Source organism: Rhynchophorus ferrugineus, unplaced genomic scaffold (assembly GCF_030347505.1).
Source record: "Rhynchophorus ferrugineus isolate W39M unplaced genomic scaffold, kcgeb_rfMv2 rfM2, whole genome shotgun sequence".
NCBI classification, from domain to species: domain Eukaryota; kingdom Metazoa; phylum Arthropoda; class Insecta; order Coleoptera; family Curculionidae; genus Rhynchophorus; species Rhynchophorus ferrugineus.
Window position 1 is genome coordinate 81645866 of NW_027472581.1, and position 18816 is coordinate 81664681.

General features: G+C 35.4%; 2 protein-coding genes across 3 annotated transcripts in view; both read right to left on the reverse strand.

Moving 5' to 3' along the window:
• Nucleotides 1–873: 873 nt before the first annotated feature.
• Nucleotides 874–10474, reverse strand: LOC143190615 (glycerate kinase). 2 transcript variants are annotated; one of them, XM_076395035.1, is made up of 5 exons: nt 9859–10473; nt 9097–9237; nt 5107–5243; nt 4647–5046; nt 874–1243 (listed from the first exon to the last, which is right to left on the reverse strand). In XM_076395035.1, the coding sequence occupies exons 1-5, from the start codon at nt 10358–10360 to the stop codon at nt 894–896; spliced, it is 1530 nt and encodes a 509-aa protein (XP_076251150.1). In that variant the 5' UTR covers nt 10361–10473; the 3' UTR covers nt 874–893. The 2 variants fall into 2 exon arrangements, with proteins under 2 accessions (XP_076251150.1, XP_076251151.1); XM_076395036.1 differs by lacking the exon at nt 9097–9237 and having other exon boundaries at nt 9859–10474.
• A 347-nt stretch (nt 10475–10821) lies between these two features.
• LOC143190616 (pancreatic lipase-related protein 2) overlaps nt 10822–18816 on the reverse strand; it is a 32512-nt gene continuing 24517 nt past the window's right edge. The window contains exons 4-7 of the mRNA XM_076395037.1: nt 14593–14782; nt 13045–13236; nt 12817–12985; nt 10822–11382 (exon numbers count right to left, since the gene is read on the reverse strand). Of these exons, the coding sequence (XP_076251152.1) occupies nt 11232–11382; nt 12817–12985; nt 13045–13236; nt 14593–14782 (702 nt within the window). The 3' untranslated portion in view covers nt 10822–11231. The remainder of the gene's footprint in view (nt 11383–12816; nt 12986–13044; nt 13237–14592; nt 14783–18816) is intronic.

An 18816-nucleotide genomic window follows, 5' to 3' on the forward strand; every position in this document is an offset into this window, starting at 1 on the left:
AATCGTTAAAATATGCGAGCGTTATACGGTTTATTCATCAATTAAACATCAAAATGGCCACTTAAACGTGCACAGTTTTATTTGAGGTCGTAATTCTCCTCCTGGACGTACACGATGTGGCAGATGCGGAAGAAAATCAACAAAAAAGAGCCGTACGGAGCCGACATTTGCCTGGTCACGTCACGGAATTACTTTTCTGCAGGTTCGGCATCCGAAATGAAATTAAATCCTCCGGTTTTACGACATGGAGGACGACCAGGACGCGTCGGCGAGAGGAGGGCCCCAATCGACCGCCCCCGACCGCTCCAACCCCGGCAGGAAAAACGAAAATTTGTCGAAATTGCGGGCCAGACTGCAATTGGGATAATTGTAAAATTTATGTCGCTTCGCGCTACTCGAATTAGTTGCCGACCTGTTACGGAAAGACACGAATCGATAGGGCGCACGTTGTGGACCTTTTTTGTACACGGTTGCCGTTGTGACTTAAATAGAATTAAGAATGTAATTTATCATAGTTCCATCAAACGTTCATAAATAATATAATAAAATAAAAATGTTTTTTATTATTATACCATAAATGTATTAAAAGAGAACTACTTTCTGTTAAATTGAGTCACGGTTTCTATAACCAGATTGGGATATACACCTTATATACACCTTATGTGGCTCGATAATAAATACTTTGCAACAACAAAATCATAAATAATACCACAGCCTGGTTGTAATCCCAAATAAACATTTCATCAAAACTAACAGTAAACCTAAATGCCAACAAGTAGGCAGTTCGAAAAGCAAGCTGCAAGTCATTAAGCAACAGAAGTGAAATACAATAGTGAATCTCATATACAGCAAATGTTAAATAAAAACACGTCATTATTGTTGAGCATTAATGTTTAATTTTCTGGATCAATCAACAATAAATGCACATCCATCACATTAGTTCCCGTATGACCAGTTTTCAGTAGATAGAGTCCTTCGGCGTATTGACTGAAGAATCTATAGGAATCGTTGTTCACTAGGTACTGCTCAGCGTCAATTCCATGCTCAAGCGATTGCTGTGCTAATCCTGCGAAACCTATAGCTCCAGCAGCGTCGGTGGGTCCATCAATACCGTCTGTACCACCGCTAAGAAACCATATATTCTTTCTACAATGGAACTGGTTCAGTTCCAAGGAAAACTCCAAGGCCAGTTGCTGATTTCTTCCACCGATACCTTTTCCTTTGACCACCACCGTTGGCTCACCTGTGGAATCCAAATATTATATTATAATAAATTTCCTAAGCATTACTAACAAAATAGATAAGAAGTGTTTGTTTAGATTTGGATTTTTGAGTGGAACATTTCGAAAATTATTTAGGGTTATATTACGGCTTGGCATAACAGGTCAATTGAAAAGTCCCCGGCCTACTATAGTAAAACATATTTTTTTGGCAAAATTAGATTTCTTTATTCAACATAATTCTCTTCAAGGGTGATACACTGATTCTTTCTGAACCTTTCGATACCATTTTGTAGTACGATTTGTCATATGCTTCAAAATAGACCTCAGTTTCGGCGATCACCTCTTCATTTGACGAAAATGTATTCCCAGCGAGCATTCTTTTAAGATTTGAGAACAGGAAATAGTCGCTGGGAGCCAAATCTGGAAAATACGGTGTATGAGGAAGCAATACGAAGCCCGATTCATGGATTTTTACCATCGTTTTCACTGACTTGTGACACGGTGCACTGTCGTGATGAAGCAGCACTTCTTTTTCTTCAAATGCAGAAGTTTTTCGGCGATTTCGTCCTTCAAACGGTACAATAACGCTAAGTAATAGTCGCTGTTGATGGTCCTTCCTTTTTCAAGGTAGTCAATGAAAATTATTTCATGCGCATGCCAAAATACAGACGCCATAAACTTGCCAACCCGCCTGTTGCGCTTTCCCACGCTTTGGAGCGGATTCATTATGTGCAGTCCACTCGGATGACTGTCGATTGGACTTCGGAGAGAAATGATGGAGCCATGTTTCATCCATTGTCACATATCGACGTGAAAACTCGGGTTTATTACGCTTGATCATCTTCAAACACTGCTTCAAATCATGAACTCGTCGTTGTTTTTACTATTACTTACTATACCCAAATATTCGTGAATGATATGATATACACGTTCAGTTATATCTTCAAAGAGTCTACTATTCCATTCAATTTCAATTTACGGTCATTCAAAATCATTTTGTGGATTTTTTAAATGTTTTCCTCGGTAACAACATCTTTTGGGCGTTCACTGCGTTCATCGTCTTCGGTGATCATTTCACCACGTCTAACCTTAGCATACCAATACTTGATGGTTGATTTTTCTGAGGCAGTGTCCGGAAACTCGGCATCAAGCCAAGTTTTTGCTTCAACTATATTTTACAACACGCGATATTTCTTTTTATCCATTTATTCCACAATAACAAAAGTTGCTTCACTCAAGATGTTATAATTCACAAACTAATGATCCGACAGCTGTCAAATTTATACATGCATCTATTGAAGGTTAGAGCTAACTAAAAACCACATGGGTTTAATTCTAATAGCGCCATCTATATGTCACGCAGGGGACTTTTCAATTGACGTGTTATGTTCGTATGAAGCAAATTCAATAAAAAAATCAAATAAATATAAAACAAATATACAACAATAAAGTAAATATGAAACTGAAAAATGCGATGAAATGCACTGAAACATCCAGAATCCAGAATTCTCTAAATACTTAGAAAAGCTACAAAAATTAAACATTTTAATTTAAGTTTATTGATCAGGATAGTAATTATTCATGTAAACTTTACACTGAGTCAACATAGTTACTGAAACCATCTTTCCATTATAATCGATGGGCGCTTACTAAATAAAAATTCCAAAACAAGATGACTTCATCTAACAAATGTCACTTTAAAATCACTTTAAGCTAAACCAGCTAACACTCCCATATATACTTAAGTTCATGGAAATAGAACGAGAATATCCGAAAATTAAAGTAAAAATATATATTCATATTATTATATAAAAACTATCTTTTTATTTAAGTAACTTAAACTTCAATAATCTAAATCTCTAGTATCTGCTAAAGCATCTCTTCGGTTAACGAACACAGATTTTTAAACGAAAAAGTACGGGACTATTCACTATATTGAAACAATTGGTGCTTTATTTTACTAATTCTGACATACTTATTTATCCGACAGATGTGTTATCCTGATGAAAATTAGTTTTCTTCTGTAATCCACCTTTTTCTCTACGAATATTTGTATTAAATTTATAATATTATATATTATATATTATATATTTTATATTATATTATATAATTAATATATATATTATAATAATATCCTAATAATATAGGAATATTACTGTTATCTCATACAGTAACAATGCTAACTAACCTAAGATGCATCTTGATGCAAAACTTTGTTGGAAGTAGCATATCAAAATGAAAATAAAAGGGCTGGAATTAAAATACAAAGAAAAATACATTTTCTGGAAAATATTATGTATTTGGAAGAAAATCTAAATTATCCGTGAATAATAAGTTTAATAAGTTATTGCTGTATAAGCAAATACTAATACCTATATATACTATCCTATGGAATTAATGTGTAGGGATATTCTGCGGGAAAAAATATAACTAAACATAATACAGGCATTTCTCAGTAAAGTCCTAAGTAGTACTGTGTACACCCATATACTATAGGAACCATTACTTACGCCAGGACCTTCAGATACCAACTGTCATAAAGATAATTAAGAAATTCGCCATATGCCACCCATTTTTCCTTAATGTTCACCCCCATGTTAACACCTGCTGCAACTCTTCGGTAGCAGTAAACTGGAATGCCTCAAGAAAACTAAACTGTGTCTTCTTGAGAACTTGTCATCCATTGTCACATATCGACGTAATAATGTTGATTTATTACCTTTAAAAATGGCCAAACACTGCGCAGAATCATCAACACGTTATTGTTTTTGACCAATAGCGAGCAAAAGCGTCTCCCACTTTTAACAGAACTGTCTCAGAGTCAAATGCTCATACAATATAATACCAATACGTTCTTTTGATATATTTATGATGTTTTCGATCATTTAAAACGTTTTTGTGTTTTTTTTATGTTTTCTGGTGTTACTAACTCATTTGGACGTACACTGAGTTCTGCATCATCGGTGTCTCTACTACCACGTCTGAAGTCAGCAAACCAACGTTTGATTATTGCTTCTGATGGAGCGGAGCCCTTATAACACTTTTAGAGTAAAATTAAAACACAAAACTCTTTTTGACCCGTTATTTTAAAAATAACAAAAGTAGTGTCACTCTTAGCACACTAACACATAAACTAATGAGTAGAATATCATGAAATTTTAACAGTTTTCTTTTGAAGATTAATACTAACTAGCCCATGTATTAAATGAGTGAGCGAGAACTATTTATTGTTCAAATAGTTATAATATTAATTTGAGTTTATTGTTTTACCATTTTCCACCAATACCATTTCCCTTGTTTCAGTTCTTGTTAGAGTATTAGCCTAAGACATGATATGGTAAAAGAATAGATGATACTCTGCGAACTTATTGAATCTAATATAGGTACTTATTATATAAAACATATGTATTTAAAAAAAGATACCTGCAAAAATTAGCATCATTTTCTTCGAAAAGTCAAAATGCACCAAATCATCAACACCAGTCTTCTCCAACTTGAACGGAACTGTCCCAAGCAAAGCTTCGACGTCATCTACACTACCCTCAATCAAACTCTTCGCTAATTTAGCATAAAACTTGGATAGCTCCTCAACGTCTTGCTGCACTTGATGGGATATAATAGCACATTGGAAATTGTTTTCATTGACATAATCCTTAGCTGCCTCAGTTGCTATTTTATTGGTACCAATGATGATATTGTGTACATGCTTATACTGACCATTATCAGTAATATTTTGGTTGGTATGTGAAGTTGCTGGAGATGATTCAAGAACTGATTTAATACTGATAGGTAATGATTTATATAAATCATATTTGTTTAGAATCTGTAACATATACAAAATATTGCTATTGAGTGATGTCAGTATTTCGAATAGAAAATATACCCGAATGGCTCTTGATGGATCATCTGAGTATAACGTTGTTGGTCCACTTGCTATTATATCTAAAGGATCTCCTACGACATCGCTCAATATTAAAGAAACCACTGTACATGGATAAGCGATTTCCGCTAAGCCCCCTCCTACAAAATAAATTAAATGTATTATCATATTATCAATGAATACCTCAATAACAATTCAACTGAAAAGTCCCCGGCCTGACACATAGATGGCGCTACTAGAATTAAATCCATATGTTTTTAGTTCGCCCAAACCCTTAAAAGATGCGTGTACAAATTTGACAGCTGTCGGATTATTAGTTTGTGAATGATAGCATTTTGAGTGAAGCAACTTTCGTTAATGTGAAAAAAAAGAGAATTTCGCGTGTTGATAAAATATTGTTTTTTGAATGGAAAAATACACTTGAAGCAAAAACTTGGCTTGATGCCGAGTTTCGACAGTCAATCGACAGTCATCCGAGTAGACTGTACACGATGAACCCGCTCCAAAGAGTGGAAAAACGCAACAGTCGGGTGGCAAGGTTATGGCGTATGTATTTTGGGATGCACATGGAATAATTTTCATTGACTACCTTGAAAAGGAAGGATCATCAACAGCGACTATTACATAGCGTGATAGGACCATTTGACCAACGAAATCGCCTAAAAACGGCCGCATTAGAAGAAAAAGAATGTGCTGCTTCACCGTTCAAGACAATGCACCGTGTCACAGTTGCAAGTCAGTGGCAAAAATCCATGAATTGGGCTTCGAATTGCTTCCTCATCCACCGTATTCTCCAGATCTGGACTCCAGCGACTATTTCCTGTTCTCAGATCTCAAAAGAATGCTCGCTGGGAAGAAATTTTCGTCGAATGAAGAGGTGATCGTACTACAAAAATGGTATCGAAAAGTTGGAAGGTCGGTCCTTGAAGAGAATTATGTTGTATAAAAAAATAATTTTGACAAAAAAATGTGTTTTACTTTGGTAGGCCGGGGACTTTTCAGTTGACTTGTTATAACAGACAGAAAATTAAAAAATACTTGAGAGAAATTATGAGATTCTCTACAGATTAAGGAAGGTTTATTTTTTGTATATATATATATATATATATATATATATATATATATATATATATATATTTTTTTTTTTTGGTCACTTCTGAACCATAACAATCTCTCCTAGTATAATGAGCTACTATGTTGTCCAGCTTTTATCTGTTTGGTTTGCTCTTATTATGGAAGACCTTCCATCGATAAATATGGTAGCTCCCATCTCCATATATGAATATGGCGCTGAGGCTAGAAATGTCACATCTCTGACATGCAGGAGTCCATACAGTGATTCCATATTCTCAAATATTTTTAATCCCTCTCAATCATTTCGGTACTGGTGCCCAAGAAGTACTGTTCACGAGAGTTTGGACTTTAGACAAATGTTATTTGATGCCCTGAAGTCAGATCTTCAATTTGTGTGTCAAGATTGGTTTTAGTCGTCGAGTTTGGGCATGGTGATAGCATTGTGCTCCTATAATTGTTATTAGCTGACGACGTTGTATTAAACATCATTTGGAACTTGCCTTTGTAGTTTGGGATCTGTAAAAATGCAGAACCAACATTTTTGCGGCCGACTCAAAGTGCTTTTCTTACGTTTGTGGATGTTATATGTTCAGTAAACATGGTAAAATCATGATAAATGAACTCCAAAATGCGTACTTGTAGTACATTGGTTTTACTGTAGTAAACACTAACAAGTTATGAATATAGGAATTGGTCACTTGGCATAAAAGTATATTTTTCATTTCCTGTGCCAACATTATAGATAGAACAGAAAAAAAACTGTAGATATTTGCTGCTTTTGCTCGATAAATATTGTCGGTATAAACGCAAAAAAAACACAGTACAAATATCTTGACGTATCATCACTGTCAAAGCCAGTTAACGTACCGACAGTAATCCATTGCCCATTTGTCCAGGTACAAGTGCAAAATCAATTAAGAGGTTAGTTCTTAACCATATTATTTTCAAAGCCAGACAGGCCAAAATTTGCCAGACCTGATATTTCGAAAGCCAATGGGTGACGCAAAATTTGCAAAATTTTTGACGCCTGAAGAAGCAGCAGCAATTGTTGTTATTGGTAACTGCAGACTGACAAATTACAAGCATGTAATCGACAATTTGTTGTATAATTGTCACAAGATTAGAGCTCTATAAGCGATTACTGTCGAACCCTAGTACGTGACACAGATCCCATGCAGTATAAAAGCCTCAGTTCAATATATGTTCAATTCTGATTTATACTTTTTAGTTCAATAAAGTGCTGTTATTGGGAAAAATGATAAAATAATATATATATTTTTTTGCTCAGGCGGTGGAATGTATGACGCGCAGAGTCAGGTCGCGGAGACTTGCCCTGGAGTGACAAGTTGGACCGGCTAATGTGTGATAGCCTCTTAACTTACCAATACATTAAACCGAAACTGCCTCACAGTATACCCCTGTAGGAACTTGAGTTAACACACGACTGAATACTGTCATATGAAGGCAAAAGTTATGACTACAGCGACGGATGAGGTCGATTCAGCCTGGAAAAGGGGGAGGTTATCGGTGACGCAATGCTAAGCTCCCAGCATGTTGACTAGCTCGCGAACTAGCGCGTTTTCAGAAGAACTTGAGCTGAGTTGTTGTTTGTAGAATGATATGAAGTGCTTGATTTATGGAGTAGTATCAGTTTCCCTATGAATTTGATTATTTCTGACAAACCATGGAGCGTTTGAGATTCTTCTGAGGAGCTTATTTTGGAAAACTTGAAGCCGTTTCACCTGGTTGGGTGTAAGAAACTTGAAGTAGACTTTAGATCCGTAGAGGAAAAATATAACCAATTTAAGAAAACGGTCAGCTGATTTGAATTCAGGCCTCCGATTTACCTTATAAACAGCTTTTAACATTTTTCTGGAATGTATTTTTTTTTTGGCCTGAAACCGTACAATAGTACAAAAGTACAATATATATTAATCAAAATGATTTCAAACCCATCTTTTTGATAACACTAAAAAATAATGTTGATTGGCCAAATATTCGATTATTTATCAATTCAAGCCAAGCCGTGCAGTATCGAACTGAACAGATGGTAATGAAAAAGAGGGAACAGAAGGCGCCATATCTCGTAAGTATGTAAAGTATAGCACAACTTGCTATTCGAGCAGTTTAATTTGTTGAAATGATGATAGACATCTTCGGTAACAGATTCACTTGGTTTTAGGTATTACAAATTGCTAAAACTATACCCTGCAGTTGTTTTCACTACAACCCACTGATCCTGCTATATGCCCAGTAAAATTCATGTATCCTGATCATGTCCTTTCCTAGTCTAAACCATGACAAAATGCAATAAAACCGCGATGGTGAAACGATTCTAAATTACATTTTCAGTCACTTCTTGCAGTAGCCATTTTTCATCTGTTTGAATACTTTCCATCGCGCCTAAACTTCTTGAGGCAGTTTATTCATCAATTACTAGCCTGATTGAAAGTTCCTTCTTTAAACTGGTCTTCGCGCTGTTTTCGTCTTTCGGGATGGTTAAACCCGAAAAAAATTCCGCAACCAGTAATCGGAAAAACTGAGCAAAAAAAAACAGAAAGGTCGTTCAGTGACTGAGTAGACCGTCTTGGACTTGAGATATTCACTAGATGTAGCTCCTTGTGATATTAATGTATTCTGGTCAACATAGTAGGTGTGCCTTAATGAATAAATAGCACAAAACGAGGCAAGATTTTATAACTCTTAGGCCTTTTAGATTATCTCACAATATTCGTGTATTATCTGAAAGATAGCACAAGATCATAGAAAACAATCAACAATATTTCCAAAATTATGTTCACTATTATTTATTATTTATGTGAAATAAATTTCCTTCAAAATATCTGATTAAATAATACATTGAACATATAAATTAAAATTATTTAAAATTAAATTAAAATTAAAGAAAATCTTGCAAACCTTTCAGTACGGACAACTGTTTTCTGACAGTGTTTAGCTCCTGGATATCAGCCCCTTTTCTACTCAAAGATCTTATAATATCCTGCTTTTCTGGTAGCGTAATTGGCGGTTTCGGCAAAGGCAGCAACGCCGATCCACCTCCTGCAACCAAAACACACACGCGATGTCAAATAAACCAATCTGTCGCACAGACACAACCGTTGTAAACACTATATATCCTCAGCAAGCTAAGAGAAACAAAACGAACTCTTCCAGACAAACGACGTCAAAACAAACGAAACCCCGGCCTTCCAGATCAAATTGAACGTACCAGAAACAAAACCAAAATCAGCCGACGTCGACTGTTTTCCCGTTTCGTTTCCTCAATAATTGGTTAAATAGTCTATTGAAATAACGAGACGGGAAAATACGAAAGGACGCTCTGATCGTTTAATTAGGTCGCAACTACGAGGACTTTGGGTAGGGCAGGAACGGGCAGGAAGCGTCAGAGCCGGGGCAATTGAGTTCAAAAGCGCTCTTTAGAGTTTATTTAGGAGCAAAAAGTTGCCGGATGCCAATTAGGCGCCAGCTGGTATTGCTAATTATTTGCAATCGTATATATTTAGTCGAATGCAGAACGCTGGATGAAGGCAAGTCAGAGAAAATGAAAATAAAATCAAGTTCTCCGAGTATTTGCATAAAGATTTCCATTAAAAATGAAGGAACCATGTAAAAACCGCCTACAGCACCATCTATCAACGCACGCTCTAAATAAATACTTACCAGATATCAACACAATTAAAATATCGTTTTCTTCAAGTCCATCAACCAGATCTCTGATCTGTATAGCCCCTCGTACAGCATCCTCGTCAGGTATATTATCCTTGGCGCCCTCAATACAAATGGTTTTCAACAAATTTCCACGAATTTCCGGGTAGTTTAAGAATATGCCTTTCGGAACGGTGATTAGCGCCCTCTCCAAGCTATCGCCTAAAACACTCTCCAGTTCCTGGGCCATTCCTAAAACCGCTTTACCGAAACCTACGATGTAGCATGGCTTCGACAGAGGAAAGTTTCGACCGGCTACCGCTAGATGACCGTCAATTAGCCGAACTTTGTTTCGCAATAGTGTTGAAGGGGTTACAGATCGCACGGCGACGGAGAAAGCATTTTTTAACAAATCAACTGCCTTACCGTGACACTTAACACCGTTGGAAGCCATTTTTGTCGTTCGAGACATCAAACGGGCACTTTTATTACATACACCTCTTAAGTTCTTCAGCATAATTGACTGTAATAAAAACTATTTTCTTATCGAACATAACCTCTCGCATAATAATATGTCAGAAGACAGTATCACAGCCCTTATCACACACTGATTGTAGATCTGAGTAATAATATTTATTATGTTCTAAATCCACCGTTGATGATTTTACATATATTTTTTAAAAACATTCAACAAATATAACGAGCGAAACTTATTGACGTGTATGCAACTGGACATACAAGCATTTTAAGATATCGATTAAAGTTGAAAGGAATTTTAATATATTTTATAAAATAATTAACTGTATATTCGAAACGGCATTTGAAGTTCTAGCTTAAATCATGTAATATTTAAGATTACAGTTTTAATAATAAAAATAAAGTAAATATGCACTAAAAATAACCTTTAATTTAATATTTGATTTGATATTCAGGTGAAAAAAAATTTGAAATGAGTCTGGGTAATATGAAATGAAACTCTTTTTATGCAATTTATTTTTATTATAATTAATACAAAGCTAAAAATATAATCACAGATGTTTCTAACACGCTAAAATAGGGAATTTGATGTGCATTGTTATAAATAAGTATAATAATTTAACTGCTATTATTTACAACACGGGGAATGTAGTATTTTAATACATCGATGTATCAATTTGGCAAGATGTATAACGTTTACCAAGTGATGCACATTTTAGTTATTGATCGTTCGATACCAAACTCTCTGTTAGTATGTTTTATCTACACAAATTGACTAGTACTTTATTATTATAGATTCTGGTTAAGATGATGGTATTCAATAATGGCATTATTAACCTTATTAACATGTAAATAGTAATTAAACTACTGGTAATGAAGAGTGGTATTCTTTATCTATAGATATCTTATATTTATTTTTTTCTTAATGAAGAGTTTATCTCCTTTTTCAGTCGATTTGAAATTGCTAACGCTCTTCGAACCAATTTTTGTTTGATTTCTAGTGGGGGTCCCAATGCCCAAGGTGGATCTGCGCGAGTTCTGACGTAATATACCCCACGAGCACTGCAACAAACAAAACATCTTAGCGTATAGAAAAAGTGATTCTTGTAATGTCATTTTTGCCGTATCCTTTTTATCAAATAGTGTTTATTGAAATTTTATTCTATATATTATTTATATTTATCAAATATAAAGTTTATTGAATTAGGTTGGTAAGTGACCGACTCTGACATAAAGACCATCTCCGAAAACATTTGGTATTAAATAGCTTGATTACTGACTTAAACTTGAATGGTTGTTTTAATTTTGAATTTAACACCGTGAAGAGCCACAAGGGCCAGGCAAGGATATGGCGTCGTTATCACACCACACAGCTTGCGGTACAGGAATTAATCGCTCGCCGATTTGAAGTTACAGTCGGATGTGATAGGATAAGGCCACGAAGAGCCAAATGAGCCTAAAATATCGGCCAGCTCGGTAATAAATCTATTGTCCGAGAGACGAAGAGTGGAGAAATATCTCGAGTAGAACTCGGATGGAAAATCGTGAACTTGGGGCACGTCTGTTTCTCTATGAATTTGATTATTCCTGACGAACCATTTTATATAAATTCGTGTAGTTTGGTCCACTTCAATTGAATGATGATGATTAATCAGATGAGACTTGGGGTTAAGCAGTATGTTGTATAGCTTCCACGTTTCTGCGATTTAATTACCATGATAACTTGATTTAAATAATAACTTTCGTATTTTATGGCGAAATATTAAATGACTTACTAGATTTATTTGATTTTTAAGTCATGGTGTAATTATTTGTTGGTTTGTCGATAATCATTGATATTTAATCAAATAATTTTGCTTCAGCAACGTTTCGTTACAAGTTGATCTGATGACTGAGTGCAACCCCATATTTGCCATTAAATTACCAATAAATTAAGCTCTTTGAGCTCAGGTCAAGCTAGAACTGTTTTCCGACTAACCAGTGCGGTTTTAAATCTGATCTATTCATTCTCTTTGTCTCACATGAGGTTTCCAATTTAATATACAAGGAAAACAGATGCCGAGGTATATTCTGACTCTGAATGTGCGCTGAATGTATCAGTCTTTTCACTGCACAACACAATATTGACGTGGACATATCAGAGCTATTAAGTTGTATCTATTGAGCTTATATCTGTTGAGCTACTGTCGTTTTTCTCAGCTCATGGCTAGGCATATCTGTATATAACTTTTACTATGTTATATTCAATATTCTTGGACTGATACCAAAAATATTTATTTTAGGCCTGTATAGTTCAATAAAATTTGAAGACATTACATTATATTTTATAAAGGAATAATGCAAACTAACAGTAATCATAGTTAGTTGATAACAATATATAAGTAATATTTAGACGCTTTTGAAATGCTGATTTGGAAACATTGAAGAAGAAACGCATATCAACTTTAATCTATAACATTTTTGTTTCATACTCATGACTCATGATTGTGTACTTACTCATGACTAACATGTTCTCCCATCAAAACATAATCACTATCCTCCGGTCTGCACAAGTTCAGCATGAAGCTCAACAATGTCGGGCAAGGATACGCCCAAAAACCCTTCTTGGTAATGATGGACTCGATGAAATATGGCGTCACTTTCGTATGGTCACACGCCAAGGTCTCTGTAGAGAGGAAAAAACAAAATAAAATAGTCCGGCAAGCGTAATATTAAATTAATTACTGAATATGGTGTCGCTGCCGCAGCCTGGTTGACTGGAACCGCCATTTATATAAAAGTCTGCGTGACCAGTAGGGCCCCATTGTCCCAAGATGCCAGCACCGGTGTGTAGAACGTCTACGAAATGAGCGTCTGAAGGATCGAGGTCTTTCGAAGAATTCTGACCCATATAGAAGAATATCGTTGGATCTAGGCCTGTATAGAACAAATAAACAAGTAAATTACAACTTACAAATCATATTTGCATTTGTAAATATGCCCTTTTACAATAAAAATATGAAGAATCGAGTTGTTAATATACCAGGTAAACATAATTTGCTGAATCAATGAATGTTTATAACAGCAAACATAAGGAAACAAATAAAATATTTCTAATATATACTGTAGCGTCCGCTACGATCCTTTAGGCCACCACGCATACACTTATAGCAAGTTCAGAGGCTGGCATTGCCGATGGATTGGTACCATACGGTTCCTAGATATAAAAGACCTCCACGACGACGTCTCTCTCTTGTCTTTTCTCTACCCCCTTGTAACAGTACCACTTCCACAGCGCTATCGTACTTCCTTTACCTAACCTAATATTCTATCCATTCTCCCGTCGACCACATGTATGAATTTAAATCGAAATAAACAAGTTTTTATTCAACCAGTGTTTTCAGTTTCCGTGCAAATTCCTTCCATAAAATAGTAGTGAGTGTTCCGATAAACGACAACATCGGCAGCCATACATTCCGACCGACCAGACGAACATTCCTACAATTTGTGACCCCGATGTGATCGAAGTGTCTAACAGATAAAGCAGCTTAACATAAGCCACTCGACAGGTGCTCGATACGTGCATGGAAGGATAGCACGAGGAACGGAACCCATCAATATCACATAGTCGACGTTATCCCACGAGACTAACGCGATGGACGAAGACCGCAGAAGCCCCTCATGCATGACATCAACGCATGAACACTATTGCACCACGAAACAGGACACGTAAGGCACCACACTTATAGGTACCCTTAAACAAATCGGAACGCCCCAAGACGAACGACGTCCTACTACAACTTCGATGACAGCTAATTCCGTAAGACCCCTCACTCAAGTTGAAATCCCCATCTCATAGGCAGGGCGATTCATTGCGTGATTGCGGATGCATTCCGGAACCTGCACCACATGGAGGTACGTTCCACGGCAGGTCCATTAGGAAGGGAGTGATGTAGCGACTGCTACGACGCTTTAGGCCACCACGCATTCACCTACAGCAAGTTCAAAGATTGGCAACGCCGGTGGATTGACACCATGTGGTTCTCAGCTATAAAAAACCTCCACGACGACGTCTCTCTCTCTTTTCTTTTCTATACTCCCTTGTAACAGTACCACTTCCACAACGCTACCGTACTTCCTTTACCTAACGACCAGACGAACATTCCTACAATACTACAGACTCATTTGACAATGAGCTATATTGAGAGAAAATTGATTGGCCCAATCATACATCTTCAAATTCGTGAACAAATGAACAATAATTCTAAAGAAAATGACTTGTATTGTTCGTACCTGTGATTCTACCGAGTTTTCCATCCAATTCGTTGTCGATATAATTAGCAACTAAACCAGATATGTGGGCACCGACACTATATCCAATCAAGTGTAAATCATCAGCTCGAAGTCCTCTTGGATGCTGGGTTAAGTATCTGACTAGTTGAGCCACGCATTTGGCGCAAAACCTCGGGGCCCACTCCATTTGCTGGAATAAAAGACATGATATGAAATAAAAAATGTTATATCCCAGAGTGCTAAGTAAATTACATTTACAAATCAGATCAGATATTTAAAATAGGACGAAACAGTTGTAGTAAATGTTACAGATTATTTATTGGACTTGATCCAATCCTTACTGTTACTGTTTTACCATATTAAAATCAACTTTAGAAAGCATTATTTATAGACACGATAGTAGATCAAAAAGAAAATTTATTTATTTTGGTTCTATACACTTTGCTAGGATTGTCTCCAGCTATTTTAAGATATTTTGAACGTTCTCAAAATTGGCATTGATTTATCACTCAATGTCACTGCAGATTGAATTCAGTGAAGATCGGAGTCACGTGACAATTCGAACTTTAAAATTACTATAGCACCAAATATATAATTTGGGTTTTCGAAAATGCATATTTGTGCATTTTTTATGAAAAAGAGAGAGAAAGTCGACGTTCATACCGTTTCTTAAATTAGGACCTTTTTAATTCTTCTGCCGACCAATATAATAGAGGCGCATAGTGCCCACCGTATATTAAATTCCATTTCCTTTCAGTATCTTGTCCTGTGATTAACATATCTTACCTTAATAATTTAATAATCTATTCAGTGGGGGAATAGGTGTTTCTTCTAATAATTATTATATACATGACATGTAGAAGATCACTTCACTAAGTGATGGTCAAGTCTAGATTATTCTTGGTAAGTTCAGTATCTATTCAGTTATCAGATCAGATGGTAGTAAACCATTTAATCTACGCATCTCACTCTTGTCGCTCACATTCAGCGAGTCATTAAGATGCACTCTTTCGAAGTACTTACCACTAATGTCTTGAATTATACTCGTTATCGGTTCTAGAGGGGTATCGCACTATATCAGTTCATTAAAGCTGCGCAAATATTACATAACGAGCACAAATATGGTTTGGAAACATTCGAGAAAAGCTGGATAAAAAAGAAGCTAAATATACGAGTGTCATATAAATTAAACCTTATGAACCGAATATCCATCTGTGAATCACATCAAATTCCATCCATTCTTGAAGAGGATGGTGAATTATAATGAAAAATTAATCTCTTAATGACTTAATGGTCGTAATTGGAGCGCGGTCAGCTAACGCAACCGGTGACCAAGTCAGGATTAACGAGCAGGAATATTTTGCTGTGCTTTTGATTGGATTGTTAAGGAACAACCACCTGAAGGAAGCAATCGGTCAGCCTACTCCTGGTACCAAATGATTACCATCTTCCAGTCCACGACGAACTATTTAAAAATATCTTCTGAAATGGGGCATCTCATGAGACTGACCTAATGGAATGATCTTCAAATGACAATAGTTATTGAAGAAAATTTATATAATTTTATATTTTTATTAACCTTAACCTGATAATTCGAGGACATACTTAGTAAATAGAACTTTCAATTTGATTTGATGTAAAAACAATTGATTAATTAATTAGGCCTACTAGATCAAAACTATTTGATGGTTGTAGACGAGATTTTGATAGCAAGTAAAAAACATTTCTACTTGGATGTAATTATAATGTGATATAGCAAAAATTGCTCCATATATTGTATATATGTCAAAATTGACTCGTTATTTTTAATTTACGCAAAAAAATGGCATTATTAATAAACTCATTAGTAATATCAATAATATTATCATTATCAAATCTATTAAAGAGACATCACAATTTTACACCATTTCCTGTTTCCTATTAATGTAATTCCGATTCACAGTTTCGATAAAATTATCCACACGATGATATGTTATCAATTAATATTACCAAACAGTTTCCTGCTAGTTGAAATATCGATTAATTTAATTGACTACCGTTAGAAAGTCGATTTAGAATAATGAAGGACTTTCCTCGGTAACACTAATTAATATTTATTAAGAAAAACAACAACAACCTGATAACAAAAACAATTTTATGGCATATTTATCAGTATTTTCTAAAATATTCCAGCTCATAATCGTATAAGCTCATAAAGAATTAGGAATAAATAAATATATTTGTATTTTTCTATTAAGGACGAGTGAAAACTTATGGTTAAGCAATTAATGTATTTATGGTAAAAGCTTTATATTAAAATAAAGATAATTTATTCTGTAAGGGCTTCATTCATTAAAGGCTAAAAATATATATTAATATTAATAATATTGTGAACAGAAAGGTACACTAGTTGAAAAATATATTAATAATAAAAGTATTACATTGTTGCATGTTCTGTCTGCGTGACCTTGGTTGTTGTTTTACCGTTACGGTTTGAACTATGCCTAAGTGAACAATGAATATTTGTACAGTCGAATATACTTGAACAATCGTCGTTTACATTATATAATAACTTTTTACAGTTAAATATAAGGTTTTTCAATAAGGGCAGGTGGATGTTGAAATAAAATAATGCTTTGTTTGAAGAATTAAGGAAACAATTTTATGTTAGGTTATAAACAATCTTATTAAAACAAACAAAAGATATAAGCGAAAAGTGATTGGCTACTAGATATCATTATAATCAACAATGGTGAACGAATTTAATTGAAGATCTCATGATATGGCAACAGCCTATTATTAAGAAACAAACAAAAATCTAATCTAAATACAGATGTTACTACACCAAATCGTGAATATCGGAGCTTATCAATTGGTGAAGAAACAAGCTTTTGGTATCAGCAGCTTTGGAAACTGAAAATGTTGCTTTTAAAGATGTTAATTTCTTCAGATACTGGTTGTGTTAACTGTGCGCGATTGCGGTCTCGATCTCGAACGGATCTCCAAAGGTCTTCGGGAGCCAACAGTTTGGAGGATTGAAAAAGATAATAGGTTTCTATTTCGATAAAAGACAATAGGCATAGTTAATCCTTAAAGACAAACTTTTAAAATTCATGGATAAGCTTAATATCTGGAAGTAAGCATAATTTGTCAATGAAACAATACCTGCATATATTATATTAAAACTAAAAACAACAACATTAAAATTTTAAGATTCAAATATTTTTAAAGGGCAAAAGGAAGGAAGCAAAAAATTCATTAACATTATTTGAATATTTATGGAGCATGTAAGAGGTATATTGGAAAGTCACCGGCATGACGTATAGATGACGTTACTAGAATTAAATCTATATGTTTTCTAGTTAACCCTAATCCTCAAAAGATGCGTGTATAAATTTGACAGCTGTTGGACCATTAGTTTGAGAATTATAGCATTTTGTGTGAAGCAACTTTTGTTATTGTGGAATAAATGGATAAAATGGAATTTAGCGTGTTGATAAAATATTGCTTCCTGAAGAAAAAAAATAGAGTTGAAGCAAAAGCTTGGCTTGATGTCGAGTTTCCGTACACTGCCCCAGGAAATTCAGCCGTCAAGGATTGGTATGGTAAGTTTAGACGTGGTGATATGAGCGCCGAAGACGCAGTGGACCGTAAATTCAAAATAAATGAAAAGTAGACACTCTAAAGATATCAACTGACCGAGTACATCATAACTCAGTTTTGAGCAAAAACAACGACGAGTTGATGATTCGGAGCAGTGTTTGCAGATGATCAAGCAACCCGAGTTTTTGAGTCAATATATGACAATGGATTAAGCATGGCTCAATTATTTCACTCCAAAGTCCAGTCGACAGTCATTCGAGTAGACTGCACCCGACAAACCCGTTCCAAAACGTAGGAAAATGCAACAATGGGCTATGGCGTCTGTATTTTGGGTGCGTATGAAATAATTTTCATTGACGACCTTGAAAAAGAAAGGACCATCAACAGCGACTATTACATAGCTTTATTGGACAGTTTGGAACAGTCGCATTTGAAGAAAAAGAATGTGCTGCTTTACCAAGACAACGCACAGTGTCACAAGTCAGTGAAAACTATCCATGAATTGAGCTTCGAATTGTTTCCTCATCCACCGTATTCTCCAGATCTGGCCCCCAGCGACAATTTCCTGTTCTCAGATCTTAAAAGAATACTCGCCGGCAAGAAATTTTCGTCGAATGAAAAGGTGATCGCCGAAACTGAGGC

Bases quoted from the DNA above. Each gene is read 5' to 3' on its own strand.
- LOC143190615 (XM_076395035.1), bottom strand. From the start codon at position 10,360: ATGCTGAAGAACTTAAGAGGTGTATGTAATAAAAGTGCCCGTTTGATG. The intron at 5,244-9,096 runs GTTTGCAAGATT...TTTATTTTGTAG, and splicing joins ACAGTTGTCCGTACTGAAAG to GAGGGGGCTTAGCGGAAATC. The intron at 1,244-4,646 runs GTATCTTTTTTT...TGGATTCCACAG, and splicing joins AATGATGCTAATTTTTGCAG to GTGAGCCAACGGTGGTGGTC.